We start from the raw sequence: 24,225 nt of genomic DNA on the forward strand, positions 1-24,225 counted from the left end.
CATGCTTGGGAGAGGTGAGCTTCTCCCAGGCATGACACACATTCAAGGTGTGCGTCGTTATCCAGTATTTTATTTGGGCATAATATGCATTTCTTAAATGAAGTAGTCATTTCTTTATATTATTTAAGCCTAAGAGTTTGTGTTGCCGTTGTTGCTTTTTGAGGCGTATTATAAGAACTGACCGGTAGCCCCGCGGCAGGGCTATTTATATGAGTGGGGAGAAAGGGGCAGGGCTACTCTAACGGTCAGTTAAAGTGAGCTCGTGAGTGTCTGTTGCTGCCTGCATGAGCGCAGGAATATACCAAATGTGTGAATTCACAGGAAACTATGTTTACAGGTAGGCAACCTATATGTTCGCACACACTGTAATAAGCTCTAGTGGAAAGACTCTCCCACCTTGGCAACACCAATGGCACATCTGGCTTTGAATGAATGTGCAGAAAAGGGAATTTCCTTAAGGGCTGCTTGTCATGCAATCAGGTGTGGAATTTTCCTTTTCTACACAACCATAAACGTTTTGTGACATCCTTAACCAGATAACAAATACCAGACTTGTCAATAGATGGAGCTGCTCTCTCTTCAACCAGCAAACAAGAAAGCCTGCTGCCAATGGACTCTTCAATAAACCAAGACCATGGCCATGTGGCTGGTTCCTATGCTTGTGGGATGCCCTTTTCCTGGTGTCGAATTCCTAATAGTGAAGCTGACAGCATTTCTGGGCTGCAAATCATACTATAGCAATGATATATGCTGTAGCGCTCACTGTTCCCCAGGGCCAATTTGCTCCTAGAAGGAAAGAGAGTTTTAGCTGGAAAAAACCTGCAATTTGATATTACAAACATCTTGTTTCAAAAGATAAAAGGCATGGGGCTCTTTTAGGGCCATCCTGCCCAAGGGAGACGTTTGCATGGAGCAGCATTTAGGCAGTGTTCTACCACCACTGCAACAAATGGTGGTTATTACCTTATGTGCTCTTTGCAAGAGGTTGAAATGCTTAACTACAAAAAAGGACATCCTTCTGCGGCACTTTGAGGGACAACACGGTGTAAAGTTCTGTGTCCCCTAAGTTAGTACAACTACGTTCCCCCTCCACTGCACCTCATGCTTTCAAAGACACCCCTCACTTCAAAAAGTATTGCACTGTCCGTAGACATCCCGTTTCCTAACCAAAAGGAGAGCAGTAGACAGGGGTAGGAAGAGAGAAGAGATGGAGCTCTTCGACAGCAAAGCCCAAAGACGGAGCCACAAGCGGCATTGCAGGTCTAGACGTCTTCCTTTCTGAGGCACTGCTCCAAAGGAGGCCCTCTCTCAGTTCTGATCCTAGGAGAAAGAGGAACGAGGGTGTCTGGAGGGGGGAGGGAGGGAGGAAGGGGAATGGCCATAAAGTGTAGATATCCTCCTGACTTCCCCCTCCCTACTCCCTTACTCTGAACAGAGGAGCCCCCCAAGTTCTGTTATGTATGTATAGTTATATCTAGCCACCAGTCCTAAGGTGGTGGTAGCAGCACTGGCGTTCCTCACACAACTGTGCTGATTCTGTTGACCTGCTTCGTTTTGGGGTTGGGAGGGCCCTGGGAGGGCATGGCTTGAGGGCCCCCCTGGTGCATGGGGATGTGCTGGGGCAAGGGGGAGGTAGGCGCTGCCGGAGAGTGGGGGCTGAGGGGAGTGTGAGGAGACGGGGGTGGGAGAGGGGGGTAGGAAGGATGAGGGGGAATGGGAGAATGGGGAGGAGGCATTGGGGGCTGGCCATGGTGCTGCTGAGTGGGGTGGCCATGATGCCCCGGGTATGGCCCAACGCCAGGTGGTGCAGGGGGGCGCTGCATGATTTGGGAGGGGTGATGACTAAAGATAAAGTGCTTAGGGGGCTGTTGCCTATGCAGTGTGTGCTGCCCGCCGCCCGTCTGGTGTAGCTGCTGTGGGTACGTGTGGGCGAGGGCATGCTGGGGGGCTGGGCTATAGAGGGGCAGTGGTGAGGTGGGCTGGCGCCCATGGGGGAAGGGAGGGTGCTGGGAAGCTGCAGCGGCCAGCTGGTGTGCCCGCTTCTGCTGGCTGGGCCGGCCCAGGGTGTAATGGTGGTGGGGTTGTGGGGTAGGGAAGGCAGGCACTGCCTGCTTCTGGGGAGGAGCGGAGAGGGGGGGCTGCTGCGATTGGTGGTAGCGCTGGACATGGGGGGGCAAAGGGTTGGAGGGTAGGGCAAGGGGTGGGGGCGGAGGGGCCGGCTGCGGGGGCGGAGGGGGCTGCTGGGGGTATGGAGGGGGTGGCTGGGAAGAGGGGCCATGGCAATACTGGGCGTGGAGAGCCTGGAGCTTGGACTGGCTCCCGTCAGGCAAGGATGGGTGGCTGTGGTGGGGGGTGATGCTGAGGAAGGTGGTGGTGCGATGAAGACGCTGAAGACGAGGAGGCTGAGGCCTGGCTGGGCGGCGTCTGAAAGGGACCTTTCCCACGTTTGCTGCCAAAAAGGGAGCCCAGGAAAGATGATGAGTTAGAGGGGGGCCGAGGCTGGGGCTTGTATTCCTCGGGAGGAGGCGGAGGCGGCACTCTCTGGTGGGGACGTGGGCTGCTAATGATAGATCCCTGGAGCAACACAGAAGGAGCGAAGGGAGAGAAAGAGTCAGAGAGGAAAAGAAAGGCAGACAGAGGTGAAGAGACAGAGAAACAGTGGGAAAGAGAAAGGGGGACGTGTTAGACAACCAGCTTTCATCATCACCTTTTGCCTCCAGAATTAGGACTATTCTTACATTGGCTCAGAGAAGACCCACCATTCCCAGCTGTCTGAAGGAAGGTGGGACGTAGTTATAAGTAGGACACCCTGGCCCACTCTCCCTGTCCCAAGAAATGCTCCCCATGTTTTTCAAGCCCGTAGGTCTCTCTCTATTGAGGGCAGAGGTACAGATAAAGAAAATAAGAGAGAGGCAGATTGAGAATGAAATAAACCTAGCAAGACTGCAAGGAGGCAAATGCATAGGGAGGGAGGGGGGAACTCATCTATACCCCTCCACCCGCTCCACTCCACAACTTGGCTCATTTTTCTCTGGACCACTTACTTCAATTGTGCTGTCCAAGGATCCCACGCTGTTACGACGACCCCGCTTGCCTGCAACAAAGCAGGAGTTAGCGAGACCCGATGTCCCATTCACCCTTTCCTGTCTCGCTGATATTCCCTTCTTTGCATTGGGGGTAGGGGGGAAGGGACCCTCCCCAATCCCATAAAGCAGAGCAGCAGAGCAGAGGAAGCGTTAGCAGGAGAGAGAGGAAAAACAGAGAGTCTTGTCCCTGCTCCACTTCAGTCTGATATAGCGTAGGGATTATATGACATACTTCCATATTCTTTTAATGTCAATAAAACTACAGCCAGCTCTTGTATGCCTGGATGCTTTATCCACATATTCAACCATCCAGGGCTTGAAAATATGCCCCTACCAAAAAAGTTCCAAAAAACTATTTTAGATAAGGGACACCATTTTACCAGGTAATATGTAAGGGTTTTGAACATCCACGGAGTTTGGTGTCCATGGTAGTCCTGGAAGCAAACTCAACAGAAACCTTTAAAAAGAACCTTAAAACCTGGCTCTTCTGCTGCGCCTTTGGTGAGTAGGTATACAATCTCACACTATTGCTCAGCCTCAATGTTCTGTCATACATCCCACCCACCCCCTCGTGGGAAAGCTTGATTCCACCACCCCCACTATAATGAGTCCTCCTCCACAAATAATCTCTCTCTTTTATATCGCCTGAGTTTTTAACTACTTTTAATTAGTTTCTCTTTTAATCATTACATGTAGCCCGCCCACTGTCATTGTGATTGTGCCTACTGTAATTTTATATTGTTATGTATTCACATGTTTTATGTAATTATGTTGTTGTTGTTGTTTATTGTTCACATTTTCAGTTTTACTCTATTGTAATTTGTTGTCTGGGCTTGGCCTCATGTAAGCCACTCCGAGTCCCCACTGGGGAGATGGTGGTGGGGTATAAATAAAGTTTATTACGAGGGGTATTTTTTAAGTAAGGTCCGTTTTGTTGTAGACACTAGTAGTTCGTGCGCATACCGCAACGAGCGTGTGTGTTGTGTACCAGCATGCCTCGGGAACAACTGTGCTCAGTTTCCGCTCTGTAGCTAACCTGTATGGTTCTGTTCTGTGCTTTAAAAATGTTTAAGACTATCAACTCACCCTCCGCATGTGAGGTTCGCTCACTGATATGATTTTTGTCAGCAAGGAACCTGCCTGGTGTAGAAATTCATCGACAGATTTGTGAAGTGTACGGTGATACTGTTATGAGTGAAAGCAAAGTGCGTAAGTGGGTACGACAATTCAAAGATGGCCATAACAACGTCCATGATGAGGACTGCTCTGGTCGCCCTTCTTTGATTACAGACTATTTGGTGGCTTCAGTTGAAGCAAGGATTCGTGAAGAGGGTATTTTTAAATTGGTTCAGAGGTATGATAAGTGTTTGAACAAACTTGACAATTATGTCGAAAAATAGAGTGAAGTATGTACTTTCTGAAAATAAATTTCCTTTTTTGAAATAAACTTTCGTTGTGTACTTATGTTCAAACGGACCTTACTTAAAAAATACCCCTCGTATTATTATTATTATTATAACAGATACCCGAAAGTTGTATTTCTTGGTATCCACTGTAACTGGGGCAGAGTGTGCAAGGATTTCTGTTGCCCCCCCCCCCCCCAAACCTGTACTTTTCTTAAGACATGGAAAATAGTTGCAGTTTCTCCTCACTCACCCATCAGTGTAGGCATTTGTCTTCCAACAAGAAGAAGCCCACTTCCACGCATGTCTGCTGATCAGCCCTTGCAACCCAACTCTGGGAGTCCCATATTTTTAACCATGTTTACAGGAGGCAATTAAATTATAGGGCAGTGGTTCTCAATCTGTGGGTCCCCAGATGTTTTTGGCCTACAACTCCCAGAAATCTCAGCCAGTTTAGGATTTCTGGGAGTTGAAGGCCAAAACATCTGGGGACCCACAGGTTGAGAACCACTGTTATAGGGGATATCATAATGTGCATCTTCAGTTTTCTTTCAGTTGGAGTGGGATGTGTGCATGTGTATACAATAAATAGGATCTATGGATCTCAGTAAAATATTGAGGTTTAAGAGGCTCAAATGGCAAACTCTTTCTAGACTGTGCTGCTCACCTTTTACATGACTGTGAATGATTAAAATTCCAGTGTTCCCCTCATACAAAAACTTCCTGCTGGAAGAAATGTCATGGAGAAAGGTTCTGTTTTTCTAAGTGAAGGCATTTGTCTCCTCATTAGAGAACATTCAATTTTCCACCTAATGCTTTCAATGATACAGTCTAGAAACCCCTGCCAAATGAAAACAAAAAAAGGTGCTGCTCCCTGCTCTTCATCTCTGCAAACAGTGCACTGGGGAAGGGAAGTAGGGATGCCATCTACAACGTTTCATTTCAGTGGTCACCTGGCAACACCTTCAGTGCTGCAAGAACCCCACCATCTCCCAGTTCTGCAGCTCCTTTTAAGTTCTCCACCTCAGCACAAATCGAGAAACTCTGTTTCCTTCCTGATTTTCACACCAGCCCCGAGTCCATCAGGCCCTCTCCTCCTGGAGCCATGGAAAGAACCCAGAGTTCTGACCCCCAGCCCCTCACCAGCATCGGAGAGGTCGCGGAGGGAGCTACTGAGAGCACTTCTCTTCAGTCCTTCTCCCACCGTGTAGGCGTCCTCCAGGCTGCTCCGGGTCAGCGTCCCATTCACAGCATCCTTGGGTCCAGAGGAGGGTGAGGCATTGGGGCGCATCACTCCTTTCTGCTTCTCTAACTCCGCTGTAAAGGTTCATGGAGATAGACAGGAACACATTTAAAGTCCTTCCCTTTTCTAACCCACAGTTCTAGTTTATATACAGGGTGAGACAGCATAACTTCCTTTTTTAAAACGCGCGCCATTCAGTCGGTTGAAGACGTAGCAGAGCGCTAGTGGTCTCATTTGAGAGACGGGAGTATAAAGTTTTGTCCTGACACAGTTCAGTCGCCATCATGCGTTGAAACAGTGAGGAGCGTGCTTTTGCCATTGAGGCCTACTTTTCGAGCAGTTTTGGAGTGCCCGGCCCACTCTCCAGATTTGGCCCCTTGTGCTTTTTTTCTATGGGTTTTTTTTTCAAATCCCGTGAAAAAGGGATTTCAAGGACCCTACAAGATTTGAAGACCAACATCCAGAAAAAAATTGCCAACATAACGCCTGCTATGCTGGCAAGAGTCATGACAAATGCCAGAAATCGGTTTACTCAGTGTATGGAGAATGGAGAATGAGGAACGTCTGCTACCTAATTTGATCTCCAAAACTACGTAAAACAAAACTATAGGTATGTGCCTACATATATATATATATATATATATATATATATATATATATATATTCTGATTCATACAATGGGTTTGTGCGCCAGCTGCGCCCGTACCTTGGGAAGTCTGACTTGGCCACGGTAGTCCATGCTCTGGTTACATCCCATATAGACTACTGCAACGCTCTCTACGTGGGGTTGCCTTTGAAGACAGCTCGGAAGCTTCAAATGGTCCAGCGTTCGGCAGCCAGGTTGCTAACAGGAGCGGCACTCAGGGAGCATACAACTCCTTTGCTGTGCCAGCTCCACTGACTGCCAGTTTGCTACCAGGCACAATTCAAAGTGCTGGCGTTAGCCTAAAAAAAGGTAAAGGTAGTCCCCTGACATTAAGTCCAGTCATGTCTGACTCTGGGGTGTGATGCTCATCTCCATTTCTAAGCCGAAGAGCCAGCGTTGTCCGTAGACACCTCCAAGGTCATGTGGCCGGCATGACTGCATGGAGCGCCGTTACCTTCCCACCGGATCTACTCACATTTGCATGTTTTCGAACTGCTAGGTTGGCAGAAGCTAGGGCTGACAGCGGAAGCTCACGCCGCTCCCCGGAATCGAACCTGCGACCTTTCGATCAACAAGCTCAGCAGCTCAGTGCTTTAACCCACTGCGCCACTGGGGGTTATATAGGCGTTAGCCTATAAAGCCCTAAATGGTTCTGGCCCTACTTACCTCTCCGAACGCATCTCCTCCTATGAACCGACTAGAACACTAAGATCACCTGGGGAGGCCCTGCTCTTGGTCCCGCCTGCATCACAGGCGCGCCTGGCGGGGATGAGAGACAGGGCCTTCTCAGTGGTGGCCCCTCGGCTGTGGAACGCCCTGCCTGCAGATATCAGATCGGCCCCCTCCCTGCTGGCGTTCCGGAGGAAAGTGAAGACCTGGCTGTTCGAACAAGCATTTGACTAAACAGTGTAATTGAACATAGGAATACGGAATAATGGATGTTTAGACTGGATTCTGATTTTACTGTTTAGGGGCGCTAATGATTGTTACAATTGTTTTTAAATTGCTTTATACTTGTCTTGTGATGTTCCGCATTGATGTTCTTAACTTCTTTGAGTCGCCTGAGGGCTGAGAAAAGCAGTATAGAAATAAAGTAAATAAATAAATTATTAAGTTTTGAAAAAAGGAAGTTATGCAGTCTCACCCTGTACAAGACCTACACTGAAGGAGCCCCAGCAAAGGTCTTACATATGACATACACTACGGTCAGATATGTCTGCACATAACAAAACAAAACCGCTACGGATATCCAGTACCTAGCTCTGTGTGGCAGGGACAGCTCATCCTTAGACTGCCACAGCCTTTAGCAATGCTCCCAGTTTCTTTCTGTTTTTTACTACACCCAATCATTTAAAAATACATTTCCCACCGCAAAGAGAAGTAGGACCAACCACTCACATTCCACACGATATTTCTCCATCTCTTGTACTTCTGCAATGGACTCCCGCAGGTCACTGGTGAAGCGCAATCGATCCTGCAGACTGGGGGCATTGAAGATGATCAAGACTTTCCTTTCCCCACCAGGAACAGCAGAGAGCAGTTTAATCCCAAACTGGTAATCTGTGTGGAAAAGATTCAGAAACCGGCTGGGTGAATCATAGAGCTGGAAGAGACCTTGTGGGACATCCAGTCCAACCCCCTGCCAAGAAGCAGGAAAATTGCATTCAAAGCACCCCTGACAGATGGCCATCCAGCCTCTGTTTAAAAACCTCCAAAGGAGCCTCTACCATAATCCGAGGCAGAGAGTTCCACTGTTGAACAGCTCTTACAGTCAGGAAGTTATTCCTCATGTTCAGGTGGAATCTCCTTTTCTGTAGTTTGAAGCCATTGTTCCACATCCTAGTCTCCAGGGCAGCAGAAAACAAGCTTGCTCCCTCCTCCCTCCTCCTCCCTCACATAGCCATCATGTCTCCTCTAAGCCTTCTCTTCTGCAGGCTAAATATGCCTAGCTCTTTAAGCTGCTCCTCATAGGGCTTGTTCTCCAGACCCTTGATCATTTTAGTCACCCTCCTCTGAACATATTCCAGCTTGTCAACATCTCCTTTAAATCACGGTGCCCAGAATTGGACACAGTATTCCAGGTGAGGTCTGATCAAGGCAGAATACAAAGGCACCATGACTTCCCTCAATCTGGACACTATACTCCCATTGATGCAGGCCAAAATCCCATTGGCTTTTTAGCTGCCACATGACATTGTTGGCTCATGTTTAACTTGCTGTCCAGAAGGACTCCAAGTATTCCTGGATGACTTGTTTCTCTATTTGGGGTTGGATTTCCCCTAATCCTTTGTCAACTCCATGTTGCTGAGGTTGAGGATGGCTTTCTTTTTGTGAGAAGACTGAGGCAAAGAAGGCATTAAGTAGCTCTGCCTTTTCCCTATCCCCTGTCAGCATTGCCCCATCTTCTCCTCGCAGAGGCTCCATCGCCTCCTCGTTCTTCCTTCTTCTATTGCAGTGGTTCTCAACCTTGCTAATGCCGTGACCCCTTAATGCAGTTCCATATGTTGTGGTGACCCCCAACCATAATATTGTTTTGGTTGCTACTTGATAGCTGTCATTTTAATACTGTTAAAAATCGTAATGTAAATATCCGATATGCAGGATATATTTTCATTCACTGGACTAAATTGAGCACAAATACCCAATATGCCCAAATGTGAATGCTAGTGGGGTGGGGTGGGGGGGGGGGGAGGATTGATTTTGTAATTTGGGGGTTGTAGTTACTGGGATTTATAGTTCACCTATAATAAAAAGCATTCTAAACTCCACCAGCGATGGATTTAAACTGTACTTGGCACAAAGAACTCCAAAGACCAACAGAAAACACTGGAAGGGTTTTGTGGTCATTAACCTTGAGTTTGGGAGTTGTAGTTCACCTATATCCAGAGGAGCACTGTGGATTCATGCAATGATGGATCTGGACCAAACTGGGCACGAATACTCAGTATGCCCAAATGTGAACACTGGTAGAGTCTGGGGGAAATAGACCTTGACATTTGGGAGTTGTAATTGTTGGGATTTATAGCTCACCTACAATCAAAGTGCATTCTGAACTTGACCAACAATAGAATTGGGTTAAACTTCCCACACAGAATCCCAATGACCACCAGAAAATACTATGTTTTCTGATGGTCTTTGGCGACCCCTTTGACACCCCCTCACGACCCCCTCCGGGGTCCCGACCCCCAGGTTGAGAAACACTGTTCTATTGACATAAGAAAAGAAGATCCTCTAGCATCCAAAAGCAGGAAACCAGAGAACATCCATCTATCTATCTATCTATCTATCTATCTATCTATCTATCTATCTATCTATCTCTCCACCCACTCACCTATTATTATTATTATTATTATTATTATTATTATTATTAACTTTATTTATACACTGCTAATATCTCCCGAAGGACTCAGTGCGGCTTACAAAAGGCCAAGGCCAACACATCAATAAAACAACAGCATAAGAAATACAACAATAAATAAACTCATAAAGCAAAACAATAACATTAAAACAATAGCAATAAACATTAGACAATAACACCACGACGCATTTAAAACCTATCCATCTATCTTCCTGACTTTCTACATGCATGGGGTCCAAGGTGGTGTACAACATTTTAGAAGTGCATTACAATAAAAAACCCTCTTCATACAAAAGGTAAAACACAATTACATTTTTGTTACAGAAAAATAAAAATTAAAGATAGCTTTAAAAACATGCCTGAAACAATATTAAAAGATGTTTCACAAAATAAAATAAAAACATGATACTGTCCCTTGCAGTAAAAATTCCATCTGTTGCAAAAAGCTAAAATTCCAAAGCTTTCTGAAATAAACATAGGCCAGGATTTTGACTTTTTTCTGCGAAGGACAGTACCAGAGTGGTTCTGACTACATTCCTGAGGGGCAGGAGATGGTGGATAGACCACACGTGGGTTAAACTGACCTGGCACAGGAACCAAGAGAAAGTGAACAGAAGGGCAAAAGGACCTGCTCTTTTTGGAAGGGGAGGGTGGAGGTTTGGCATGAAACATGTCACTCTTTCAGGGCTCACAGATTTACAATGGAAAGAAGGAAGAACATACTGATTTGGTACATTTTAAAAATACGCCAGGGTTGCAGCTTCCGGCTCCTCAGATCTTTGGGTTTACAACTCTCACAAGTTCTACCCAGAACAACAACAGAAAGGAATTTTGGCCAAACCATCTAGAGCAGTGGTTCTCAACCTGGGGTCCCCAGATGTTTTTGGCCTTCAACTCCCAGAAACCCTAACAGCTGGTAAACTGGCTGGGGTTTCTGGAAGTTGTAGGCCAAAAACATCTGGGGACCCCAGGTTGAGAACCACTAATCTAGAGGTCCAGTGCCTGCTCACAGAGGGAAGGGGATGCAACGAAACTGCTAATCCTCTCTGTAGCTGGTCAGGATACTTACAGGAGTTCTGAAAGAGCTGCAACTGCATCTCGACAAGAGGGAAGCTCTGACGGAAACTGTAGGTCACAAGGATCTTCTTCTTCTGGAATATCTTTGTTACCTAAACATTGTGTATGCGTGTGTTTAGGAAAGGATGAAAAAGAACAAGATTAACTGAGGCAAGTGACAACAGGAAGTTAACCACTACTCTATGCTTCCTAGACCCACCCAGAAATACATGTAGCCATCTGCATCAACCAGGCCCACTTCTATGTTGAGATTGAACAGCTTAAGCCACCCAGTAAGATACTACTCATTGTTATTCAATCTGATTCTTATATTTGCGGGGGCACATTCCTGAACGGTTCCGGCCCAATTTACCTGTCCGAATGGATTCTCCCCTATGAACCATCAAGGTTGTTAAGATCTTCTGGAGGGGCCTTGCTCTCGGTCCCACCACTTTCGCAATTGAGTTGGTGGGAATGAGGGACAGGGCCTTCTCGGTGGTGGCCCCTCGGATCTGGAACTCCCTCCCGATGGAGATTAGATCTGCCTCTTCCCTCCTAACTTTTAGAAAGCTGGTAAAATCATGACGTTGGGACACTGCATTTGCAGATTGATGACTGAGTCAATAAGTGTTGACCTACTGGCGGATGGTGATGAATTTGTAATTTGTGATTTCACTCTGACGAACTGACTTTTTTGTAAATGGTATGAATTGTATTTTAATGTATTTTATATTGATGATGTATATTTGATTTATCTTATTATATTGAATCCTCTGTTGTTAGCCGGCCTGAGTCCCTCTCCGGAGGTTAAGACAGGGTTATAAAAACTCTAAATAAATAAATAAATGGATCATAATAGACATTACTGAAATTAATTTTTCCACAATTTTTGCTCCTGGCTTGTAAATGTCATGTCTGAATTTGGTTTTATAAAAAAATGGAAAACATTTATTAAATTGCAAAAACCTTGTATTTGTGGGATATTCTGCAGGACATTTTGCAATGAATTTGTGAAAGAGTTGCCAATTCGACATAGTTTGTGGCACATACAAAAACGAGGTTTCTGGAGCATAAGAACTACTTTCAAAAGTAAGTATGGCACAATTAAACAGGAATAATACTTTCAAATTTTTCAAATTTTGTTATATAGCGTAATCACAGAGATTTTCAGGGGTTGGTTGCTTTGGAGCAAGACAGAGAAAAGTGAGCTCCATTGTCTTTTGAAGAGGTTTTTTTTTTTGTCGTGTCAGGAGCGACTTGAGAAACTGCAAGTCGCTTCTGGTGTGAGAGAATTGGCCGTCTGCAAAGACGTTGCCCAGGGGACACCCGGATGATTTGATGTTTTATCATCCTTGTGGGAGGCTTCTCTCATGTCCCCGCATGAGGAGCTGGAGCTGATAGAGGGAGCTCATCCGCCTCTCCCCGGATTCGAACTTGCGACCTGTCGGTCTTCAGTCCTGCTGGCACAAGGGTTTAACCCACTGCGCCACCAGGGGCTCCTTTTAAAGATAGTGGGGGATAATGTTTTTGTTTTTCCCTCCCAATCCTCATGCCATTCAGATACAGTATTACACACTCCTTACCTGTGGACTTGGTACCTGCAGTTTAATTTATCTGTATCAGACAAAATATATAATCTCTAGGAGTTTTCTAGGTCCTCCAGATGATTCTATGGTATGCTTCTGTTAGAAGTTACTATACAGTTGCCCTAGGAGACCTAGAAAAAGTCTAGAGAGGATACATCTCTATGCATTTTCTAGATCCTCAAGGGTGACTATGATTACTTCTTGGAAACGTCCTCCAAGTGGGTCTATGTTTGCTTCTATGGTAAATTACCACAGAGTTGCTCAGGAGGACCTAGTCAAGTTCTTAGAGAGGATACATCTCTATGCATTTTTATGACCTCATGTGGGACACTATGGTAACTTCTAGCAAAAGTATCATTTAATTGAAAAAAATAAATTGTAATTAGGTCAGTTTCGTGAATCACCATCACACTTCTGTGCCCTGCACAATGGCTGTGCAGTGTTGTCAACAAGATAATGACAACAGTGATGCAATAAATATTGTTGGGAGGAAAACCAAAAGGTGATCAGCAGACAAGCAGATTGGCACAGCTCTACAAAAATAACTTCTCATACGAAATGTATTTTTTTCCCAGCAGTGCCCAACCTCTCTCCTCATCTGGGCAAGTCAAAACTGGCACAAGGTAAGGCACCCAGATGTGCTCAAAGCCTCAATTCCCCTTAGTGCCCATAGGAAGACAAAGTGCCTTTGCTCCCTCTCCTTACCACTAGGAGGTCATTGAAGAGGAAGACTTCCCTCTGGTGCAACCCAAGCCTTTGGGGCCGGTTAGGGTCAGGCACCTCATACAGCTGGCAGCAGCAAACCAGGCGCCGGTGGGGCAAGGAGAGGACCTGGGCAGGATAGACCAGAAGAACATGTTCGGAGATGGAATGAAGAAGACGGGGAAGCTGGGGAGACCCCCAACTAAGCCACCATTACCTCCCTCCCACGGTCTCTCCCGACTCACCGGCTTTTTACCCACAATCATGCGCTCCACTGCTTGAACCTGAGACACGTGATCATCGTTGGTACGCAGCTCCCGGCTCTGAATTCGTTGGTAAATCCCTACCAGTAGATCACGAGGAATATCTTCACCATTATCCACTCCTTGAGTGAAGAAATAAGAAAGGACGGGGAGTTAAAAGAAAGAGTCTGAGTCACATTTAGCCTGTTTTAGAAAGCAGTAAGAAGAACACTCGATATGTAGTTAACAGTGTATCACAGATAAAATTTTAGCCTCCAGCTGATGCTAGATCAGGCATGGGTAAACTTCAGCCTGCCAGATGTTTTAGACTTCAACTCCCACAATTACTAACAGCCAGTAGTTTGTCCATTCCTGTGCTAGACCTTAACTTATCAGTCTTAGCCAATGTATTGTCGAAGGCTTTCATGGCCGGAATCACTGGGTTGTTGTAGGTTTTTTCAGGCTATATGACCATGGTCTAGAGGCATTCTCTCCTGACATTTCGTCTGCATCTATGGCAAGCATCCTCAGAGGTAGTGAGGTGTTTTGGAACTAGGGAACCACTGACCGCATAGGGAAGCTGACGAGGAAACACAACTTACAAACTATCTACAGACCAACCAAGAAAATCCAACAAATGCTACATTCAGCAAAGGACAAGAGGGATCCTCTCACTTCTGCAGAAGTCTACCGTGTACCATGCAGCTGTGGACAAGTCTACAGAGGGACCACCAAATGCACCATTGCCCAAACATGAATTAAGGACCATGAAAGGCACGGCAGACTACTTCAACCAGAGAAATCAGACATAGCAGAGCACCTGATGAACCAATCTGGACACAACATTTTATTTGAGAACACAGAAATGTTGGACCACTCTCACAACCATCATGTCAGGCTACACAGAGAAGCCATTGAAATCCATAAGCATGTGGACAATTTCAACAGAAAGGAAGAAACCATGAAAATGAACAAAATCTGGCTACAGCTATTTAAAAACTCTAAAATTACAACAGCACAACAACAGAGAGGAAACAAACAAGGACATCTAATTACCTCGCAACAAAAGTTTGCTCTAGGCACCGTCAGGCCATTATATGCTAATCAAGGTGATCAGATGAAACATTCACACCTAGCTCCAGCAGACAAGAGTCCTTTGTCTCACCCTGGTCATTCCACAGATATATAAACCCTTTTTCCTAGTTCCAAAACACCTCACTACCTCTGAGGATGCTTGCCATAGATGAGGCGAAACGTCAGGAGAGAATGCCTCTAGACCATGGCCATATAGCCCGAAAAAACCCACAACAACCCAGTCTTAGCCAACATCGTCAATTGAAGATATTGTCTGACTTCATCTGAGGAGCCACAGATTCCTCATTCTCTGGTTGCAGGTTCCTCAAAATGCTTTCTGTATATTTTGTTACTAACTCTGGCAAAGGACCTGTAAAGTAGGCTAGTATTATTCTTCTCAGTTTAAAGACTGGGACCTGATGACATGAAAAACAGGCTTCGCTAATGTCTCCTAATAAGGAAGTAACTGTTGAAAAGTTGGATTTTGGACTGTATGAAAATTCTTATTGATACTCTGAATCAAATATGCTTTGATTTGTAGATGTATTACAGCATATTAATTTTCTATCATAAGTCTTTGATTTTTGCAGATGCTTATAAACATTTAAATCATGTTCCTGCAATATGAAATTTAACTGATGATCATCTCTGCTCTTTCTGCAGCAAAAAGGGCTCATACTTCAAGCTTAAAAACTTATTTGCCACCCATTGTATGGCTGGCAGGGGAACTTACTGCTTTATCAAAATCCCAAAGGTATCTTATAAACACCAGTTTCCAATCAGATTGAAATTTTGTGGAAAATAACCAGTGGGATGTAGTGGTTTGAGTGTTGGACTAAGACTCTTCAACCATAAAAGAGTTATTCAGCCGCAGAATCCTGTTAGATAGCCTTGGACGAAACATATACTCTCAATGTATTGTCGAAGGCTTTCATGGTTGTCAATCACTGGGTTGTTGTAGGTTTTTTGGGCTGTATGGCCATGTTCTAGAAGCATTATCTCCTGACATCTCCTGACCTCACAACCTTTGAGGATGCCTGCCATAGATGCAGGCGAAACGTCAGGAGAGAATGCTTCTAGAACATGGCCATACAGCCCAAAAACCTACAACAACCCATATACTCTCAGCTCCAGAAAACCCCATGATAGGGTCACCTTAGGGTAAGATGGAACCAACTTGGACCTACACAACAATTCCCAGTTTATTTATATATCCCCAGCACATGAATATATGACATGTACAGGATTTAATTTTCCCCCCTTTTGCTTTTCTCTCTCTTCTTCCCCTTGCTCTTTTTTCTACTGGCAAAAACAACATTAATCAGGCAATTAAAAAACCTTTTATTTAGAAATGATGGTGGCATGCACTGCATGCTGCCCAGAAAGGCACTGTACCTGCCCAGAAGGTACAGCATACTTTGTTGGCACATCAGAGGTTATGGGAAATTCAGATTTCTTAGTACAGGCTGTTCTTCAGCCTGATGTATTGTACCTCTCACAGCGACATCAAGGCAGAGCCAACTGAGAGTTGGAACCAATCTGTGTTTTTTCTTCCAACCTTGTATCCTTTATTTAGTAGGTATCATTCCAGTTCTGCTATTCCCAATGGCAGATTAGAGAATTGATGTCTCAACACAAAACTGCTGCAAATCTTATTCAGCCATTTTTAGTGAGCATTAATTTATCAAGGAGAAGGGATGCAATTTTATTGCGGCATAGTAAAAATATCTATAACACCATTGTACTGCATAATGCAAAATGCACAGAAGCAATATACAATGTGCAATTAGGTGCATTATTGTTGTCTGCAACAATTTCATAGGCAGAACACCACATTGGTTGGATATATTTGTTTTTTCAATTGTCTGTGTGTTTCATCAGCAGAATTCTTGCCATTATTTTTATATTTGAATTACCCATAAATGAACTGTAAAAGATGGAATCAATATTATCGGACCAAGCAAAGTTGGGAAATCCTATGGGCAGTTTCCAGAATGTACATATAATAATAATAATAATAATAATAATAATAATAATAATAATAATAAACTTTATTTATACTTTTCAGGTTCACCCTGATGGCTTAATCAATTTTCATGAATATGGAGCTGGGATTTGGGTTTCAACTGTTTCCAAGCAACCCTTTGCTTTTTTTGTCTTAAGTCAATATATTGATTTTACTGGATTTGGGGTTTATTATATCTGTTTACATATGGCTGGTTGTCATGCTTTGGGTGGTTGTGGCATAACGTCAGATTCTAGCTTGGAGAATAATGGGCCTGTGTGCCTGTCATCTTCATTCCATGGTTCCTTTTAAAGTGATCTTGAATGAGGGAATTAGGGACAAGCCCCACTTTGGACTTACTTACTTGCTTACTTCATTTCTACCCCACCTTTCTCACCCTGCCGGGGATTCAAGGTGGCTTACAAACTCTGGCAAAATTTAATGCCGCATGGACATAGCAATAGAACACACCCCATCAAATTATAACAATAGTTAAAACATATGAGCAATTAAAACAATACAACAGATTAAAACCATATAAACTGTTGAGTCTTGATCTCATATTTATCCAGTCATTTTCTAAAGTCCATAATCATTATGCAGGCTTTTGAAGTCTAATTCCGTAATATCCTATTCACCAAATGCCTGAGCGCATTCCTAAGTTTCACCCTTTTTCTAAAAACCAGGAGGGAGGAGGCCAGTCTGATCTCGTTGGGGAAGGAGTTCCACAACTGAAGGGTCACCATTGAGAAGGCCCTGTCTCTTATCCCCACCAAAAAGCTTGTGAAGAGGTCGGGATCAAGAACACCACCTCCCCAGCTGATCTTAAAGCTCTTGTTGGCTTTGGACAGGTAAGCTGGACCAAAACCGTTTAGGGCTTTACAGGCCAAAGCCAGCACTCTGAATTGTTCCCATTCAAATTCAGAACAGTTGAATTAGATGGTCATCTGTTGGGAGTGTTTTGATTGTGTCATCCTATGTGGCCAAAAGTTGGGACTGGATGGCCCTGATTGTATACACCAACTCAATTCTATATGATGAGACTTGCAGCTCTGACTCAAATTACCTTATTTTCTATTATTTAGATGCTTTCCTGTAGTATATCTTCTCTTACGCAGTGCTTTCTTTAAGCTGTGTGTTTCTATTAAATTTCCAATTTTTGGCATGGTGGGGAAAGGGAAACAAGTGGTAGACCAGAAGCAGATAGTCCGACATTTCTTCCAGAAATTTAGAAATGTGAGCGAATCCCTAACCGCCCATCTCCACTTGTGTGTTGCATAAGCAAGGCGGGATCTCCTGCATATGTCATCAGTTGGGGACCCCTCAGCACCAACCACCGCTCTGGTCTAGAGTGAAGAAAGAGGCAGCCAGGGGACAGTTCCATCTTGTCTCCTGTGCTATGCTAATAATTAATATAATATAATATAATGTATATACATATAATATTTATAATATAATGTAAAACAATGTAACAGTAATAATATGATATTATTAAATATTTTATATTACATGTAATATTACTAATAATATTAAAATATAATGGTATAGTATGATACAGTAGTATATAATATTGATATTGTACTATGCTAATAATATATTGTATGTATATATATCTTGTAAGCCGCTTTGAGTCCCTTCAGGGTGAAAAGGGCGGCATATAAATGTCGCAAATAAATAAATAAATAAAATCCTGGGAGCATGAAGACTTGCATTACTTCTCATGAAAATAGAAAACTGAAAAGTGTATGCACTACATCTGAGCTTCTGAGCTCCCACAAAAGTGAAGTAAATGCTCTGTATACTGACAGGTATCACCGTTGTGTTCAACTTCAAGTCATTTCTGACTTATGATGGCCTGAAGGTAAAGCTTCAGGCTAGGGATAGGTTTCTTGCCTAGGGTCACCCAGTGGGTTTTCATTTCCGAGTTGGGATTTGTACACTGGTTTCCACAGCCAGAATACAACGTTTATGCACTAAGCTTTATCTGAGCTCCCACCAAACTAAAGTGCATCTTCTATGTCAGTGTTTCTCAACCTGGGGGTCGGGACCCCTGGGTGGGTCGGGAGGGGGTGTCAGAGGGGTCGCCGAAGACCACCAGGAAAACACAGTATTTTCTGTTGGTCATGGGGGTTCTCTATGGGAAGTTTGGCCCAATTCTGTCGTTGGTGGGGTTCAGAATGCTCTCTGATTGTAGGAGAAGTATAAATCCCACCAACTACAACTCCCAAATGTCAAGGTCTATTTTCCACAAACTCCACCAGGGTTCACATTTGGGCATACTGAGTATTTGTGCCAAGTTTGGTCCAGATCTATCATTGTTTGAGTCTACAGTGCTCTCTGGACATAGGTGAACTACAGCTCAAGGTCAACGCCCACCAAACCTTTCCAGTATTTTCTGTTGGTCATGGGAGTTCTGTGTGCCAAGTTTGGATCAATGCCATTGTTGGTGGAATTCAGAATGCTCCTTGATTCTAGGTAAACTATACAACCCAGCAACTACAACTCCCAAATGACAAAATCAGCCCCCCACCCCACCAGTATTCAATTTTCAGTGTTTCGAGTATTTGTGCCAAATTTGGTCCAGTGAATAAGATACATCCAGCATATGTGATATTTACATTACGATTCATAACAGTAGCAAAATCATAGTTATGAAGTAGCAACAAAAATAATTTTATGGTTGGGGGTCACCACCACATGAGGAACTGTATTTAGGGGTTGCAGCATTAGGAAGGTTGAGAACCACTGTTCTACATCCTGATGGTGTGTGTGTGTGTGGGGGGGGGGGGGCAATAAAAAGAGACAGCAACACCCAAGTTTCCTTAATCACCAAGGGCTTTAGAAAAGCGAAGATCCTTGCTCACCTCTCAAATTCTTGATGAAGTCATCTAATTTCATCTTTCTCTCTGCCTTGACACTGGGGCTGTACATGTCGGTGTTCAAAAGGATGATGGCAAAAGCCAGGATGAAGATTGTGTCTGGATTCCGGAACTGGCGCACCAGGGGGGCATTGCATACACAGTAGCGCTGGCTGGAATAAAAGAGGTAGATGTCAAGTCAAAGAGAAAGCGACCGTCACAAGAGATGGGTAGGACAAGGCTGAGATATGTTGCTGCCCAAAAGAAAAACTGTTCAAGGTTCTTTATCTCCCAAGGGTTCTTTACTTGTACTTTTCAATAGGAGCTATATACCATCAAATCATCTATGTATATTAACTAACAACACCCAATGACTACAATCACTATAACCAGAACCACAAGGGGATAGTCCTCAGGTAGTTTTATTTGTTTTATTTATTTAGTATATTTATATACCGCCCCTCTCAGCCTTCCGGCGACTCAAAGCGGTTTACAATGCCATCAAAAACATAGATACAATATACAGTATAAAAGGTCAACAACAATAAAATCATCACATTATAATAAAACATACTTCAATCGATACTCATTAAAACAATGTCCAGTCCCGTCATGTAGCTGTTTCGTTATTATATCCATTACTCAGTATTCGCAAATGCCTGCTCAAATAGCCATGTCTTACGATTCTTCTGAAATGATAGGAGTGGAGAAGCCGATCTAATCTCCCTAGGAAGGGCGTTTCATAGCTGAGGGGCCACCACTGAGAAGGCCCTGTCTCTCGTTCCCGCCAGCCGTACTTGTGATGGTAGCAGGACCGAGAGCCGGGCCTCTTAAAGTCCTCACAGGTTTGTAAGGGGAGATTCATTCGTACAGGTAAGTTAGGCCAGAACCGTTTAGGGCTTTATAGGCTAACGCCAGCACTTTGAATTGTGCCCGGTAGCAGACTGGTAGCTAGTGGAGCTGGTGCAACGGGGGAGTTGTATGCTCCCTGAGTGCCACTCCAGTTAGCAACCTGGCTGCCGTCCGTTGGACCAGTTGAAGCTTCCAGACAGTCTTCAAAGGCAACCCCACGTAGAGAGCATTACGGTAGTCTATACGGGATGTAACAAGAGCGTGGACTACCGTGGCTAAGTCAGACTTTCCAAGGTATAGCAAAAGTTTTGCTATAAAGATATAAAGAATTCATCGTGAGTCAGAGAGTTATAAATTGAAAGGCTCCGCTGCCCTTGAGTTAATTCAGTCTTTTGTTTATAAATATTTATGAAAACTCCGCATCCCATCACGGAAAGTTCCAAATCCCATTTTCCATTTCGGGATGCAGAACATTCATCAACTTCAATTTACGAACACTCCTACAACTTAGAATGAGCTTTCAAGTCACATAAACAGCCAAGTAATCAGTTTGTAGGCAGATTCATTATCCAAAGCTTATGCTGATAAATTCACAAAATTCATATTTTATGAAGGGAAGCTGAAATTCAAGGACAGGCTTGCCTAAGTCTTAATAACAAGGTCTTAATAACAAGGACAAAGAAAGAACTTTAACAATGACCAATTGGTTAATTAAATGGACAGTTCTCTTATGCTCCTTTCAACATCTCACAAAGGTATGTTTTTGATGGTAGCGTATTTTGATCATATGCATCGAAACATAATTTGCATTGAAATGATAATACAATCAATCTACAAAAATCCCCTTGACAGCCCTAATCAATATGCACAGTCAACAGGGTTGTTTAAGCAGCAAGATGGTGCACTAGGTCTATATGCCGAGGCTTCGCAAGGGTTTAAGTTTCAAATCTGTCAAGAGAAGGGCACCTTGAAGTAGACAGAGAGACACAGAGGCCTGAAGCATACATGAGAACATTGATACAGATCTCAACTTCAATCAAAGCTTCCTAACAGATTTACATATTGTATGCATCTCCCTCTCTACATCTGTCAGGGCAGAGGGCCTTGTGCGCTATGGATTTCTCTTGCATTTCCCTACCAACATAGGCATCATCTTGAGAGACAGAAAAAGGGAGATGTCTTTGAAAAGGCTTTTGTGCACCAAGGCCAAGGACTGGGCAAGATGGTTGCCCTGGGCAAGTCGTTGGGTGCCCAGTTTTAAATCCAAAGCAAAACTAAACACAGTCTACAACCGGAAAAAAGATCATTGTTTGCTCACTATATTTTCTCAATTTACATGAATCTTCTATTTCCCTCATCAGGTCACATACAGCTTGCGCACTGTGGTGAGCTTGCCTCAATGTGAGCTTCCTTTTACAATGCACTGCTTATTTCCTCTATCAGCGGCTATACAGCAATGTACACTTCTCTTTTTTTGTTCCACCATGCACGTAAATATTAGGCATGTGCATCCATGGTTCTAAATCAGCGGTTCTCAACCTGGGGATCGCAACCCCCCGGGGGGTCGTTACGCCATTTTCGGGGGGTCGCGAAGCTGCCTTGGTTGGTCCCGCCCCCTCCAAAATGGCTGCCATGCGGGCAGCCTTTCCGCCCGGCTCACGCGCCTTTCCGAACTCGGAGGGGCGTGTGGGCCAGGCGGAGGTCTACCTGCACAGCCTTGCCATTGAGGAGCCTTTTCTGCTTGGCTCTCGTCCCCTGGGCGGATGGCTCCCCGCATGGCCTGGCCATCCATGGAGTGTCATGGCTGCCTGGCACTCACCCCCTGCTGAGCTTAAGTGGGGCAGAACTGGGAGGAGGGCTCCACATGGCCTGGCAGTCTGGGGAGCCTTTGCCACCAAGCCCTCACCCCATGCCGACCTCGGTCCAGATCCATTGGTGTTTGGGTTCACAGTGCTCTCTGGATGGAGGTCAACTACAACTTCAAATCAAGGTAAATTTCCCCTAAAGGCCTTCAGTATTTTTTGCGGGGTTCTGTATGCCAAGTTAAGTCCAATACAATGTTTGGTGGAGCTTTACTAATTGCAGGAGGAACTGTAACTCCTACATGTCTGAACCTATTTTCCCCAAACTTCTATTGATAATGGGAGTTCTGTATGCCAGGTTTGGTTCAATTCCATTGTTGTTGGGGTTCAGAATGCTCTTTGATGGCAGGGGAACTATACATCCCAGTAACTGCAACTCCTAAATGTCAAGATCTGTTTCCCTCAAATTCCATCAGTGTTCAAATTTGGGCATATTGAGTATTTGTGCCAAGTTGGGTCCAAATGCACAGTCGTTCACAGTGCTCTCCATTTGTACGTGAACTACATCTCCTGTAAATCATTGTCAATTCCTCCCAGCCCCCTGTTGATCATTGGGGTTCTGTGTGCCAAGTTTGTTCCAGGTCTATAATTTGTGGTGGTCTCAGTGGTCTGTGGAAGTCAAAGCTGAATCGGTTGAAGGCACTGCAAATCTCATCATCCGTCATCCATACTTCCCGAGCATATTGTTTTTGTAATCAATCACTATGCTTTAATTATGTTCAATTTCTAACAATGAAAATACATCCTGCATATCACATGTTTCCATTATGATTCATAAGAGTAGCAAAATTACCGTTATGAAATAGCAACAAAAATATGGTTGGGGGTCACAACAACATGAGGAACTTCATTTAGGGGTCACGGTATTAGAAAGGTTGAGAACCACTGTTCCCACAGAAACCCCATAACCAACAGAAAATACTGTGGTCTTTGGCGACCCCTTTGACACCCCCTCGCGACCCCCCCAAGGGTCCCGACCCCTAGGTTGAGAAACGTTGGTTTAATCACAGTTGGGCAGTCTTATCTTAAATTACAGTTTTATGTAAATATTCAAAAACATTTAACCTACTGATGCCTCAAATAATGTAATTGTATTTTTTTATTTTGAAATTTACCAATAGCTTCTGCATTTCCCACCCTTGGCTTATACTTGAGTAAATTCGTTTTCCCAGTTTTTTGTGGTAAATTTGGTTGCCTCGGCTTATCTTCGGGTCGGCTTATCCTCAAGTATATACAGCATATATATTTCCACCTAAGTTATTATTAGCCATCCTGTTATGCATGCTAATACTGATAGACTACTATGCAGGCAGCCCTCCACATTCATAGAATCCTGGAGTTGGAAGAGACCTCATGGGCCATCCAGTCCAACCCCCTGCCAAGAAGCAGGAATATTGCATTCAAACTACCCCCCTGACGGATGGCCATCCAGCCTCTGTTTAAAAGCTTCCAAAGAAGGAGCCTCCACCACACTACAGGGCAGAGAGTTCCAATGCTGAACGGCTCTCACAGTTAGGAAGTTCTTCCTAATCTTCAGATGGAATCTCCTCTCCTGTAGTTTGAAGCCATTGTTTCGCGTCCTAGTCTCATAAGTCCATGGCTCAGGACTCCCAAGAAATTGGAAAAATTGCAAAGATCGTGTGTCAGGATAGCAGCTGCTATGAAGTCAACATGATTTTTTTAATCTGTATAGTCAGACTCCAGAAAGTTAACCTCTGCTAGCAGTGCCAAAACATTTTTTAAAATCCGTGATTTCAAAGGTTATGCGTTTCTTTATTATGTTTGTCAGGAAACTGTGCATGTTTATTTAGTGGGTAGATCCTGTCTAAATTAATCCTTTTCTCAGACACAAGACATAAAATAGAAACTCCTAATTAGGTTCCCTTGTCAGGGAGATCTATACATGGAAATCCTAAAATATTCCTCAGAATTAAAGTTATTTACGAGATAAGTGACACAGTTTTTGCAGGCTTGATCTCCATTTAAAAGGAGAGGAAGCATCCCTCCCCACATATACATAATACCTCCAGGCCTCTCTGAGATTGCTTTTGATGTCAAATACTGACATACGTTTCTATTTTAGGATAAGCTTTGTTGATGGTAAATGATGTTGTAGCTGGTACACAGAGAAAGAATCTCAGCCCTTTCTCTAATGGTCTCCACCATCCCATCACAGCACTTGGTAGAATTGGGGAGCTTCCAAATATTCCACCCAAAATCATCCCATAACTGGCAAACAAATCAAATCAATT

General features: G+C 44.2%; 1 protein-coding gene across 1 annotated transcript in view; it reads right to left on the reverse strand.

The window, feature by feature from the left end:
* Positions 1-228: 228 nt before the first annotated feature.
* Positions 229-24,225, reverse strand: part of IQSEC2 (IQ motif and Sec7 domain ArfGEF 2) — a 331,690-nt gene continuing 307,693 nt past the window's right edge. The window contains 9 exon segments of the mRNA XM_060763237.2: positions 229-2,351; positions 2,353-2,574; positions 3,045-3,094; positions 5,633-5,806; positions 7,777-7,938; positions 10,806-10,905; positions 13,084-13,209; positions 13,326-13,465; positions 19,266-19,432. Coding sequence (XP_060619220.2) covers positions 1,518-2,351; positions 2,353-2,574; positions 3,045-3,094; positions 5,633-5,806; positions 7,777-7,938; positions 10,806-10,905; positions 13,084-13,209; positions 13,326-13,465; positions 19,266-19,432 — 1,975 coding nt within the window. The 3' untranslated portion in view covers positions 229-1,517.

This window comes from Anolis sagrei, chromosome 2, assembly GCF_037176765.1.
Source record: "Anolis sagrei isolate rAnoSag1 chromosome 2, rAnoSag1.mat, whole genome shotgun sequence".
Taxonomy (NCBI): Eukaryota; Metazoa; Chordata; class Lepidosauria; order Squamata; family Dactyloidae; genus Anolis; species Anolis sagrei.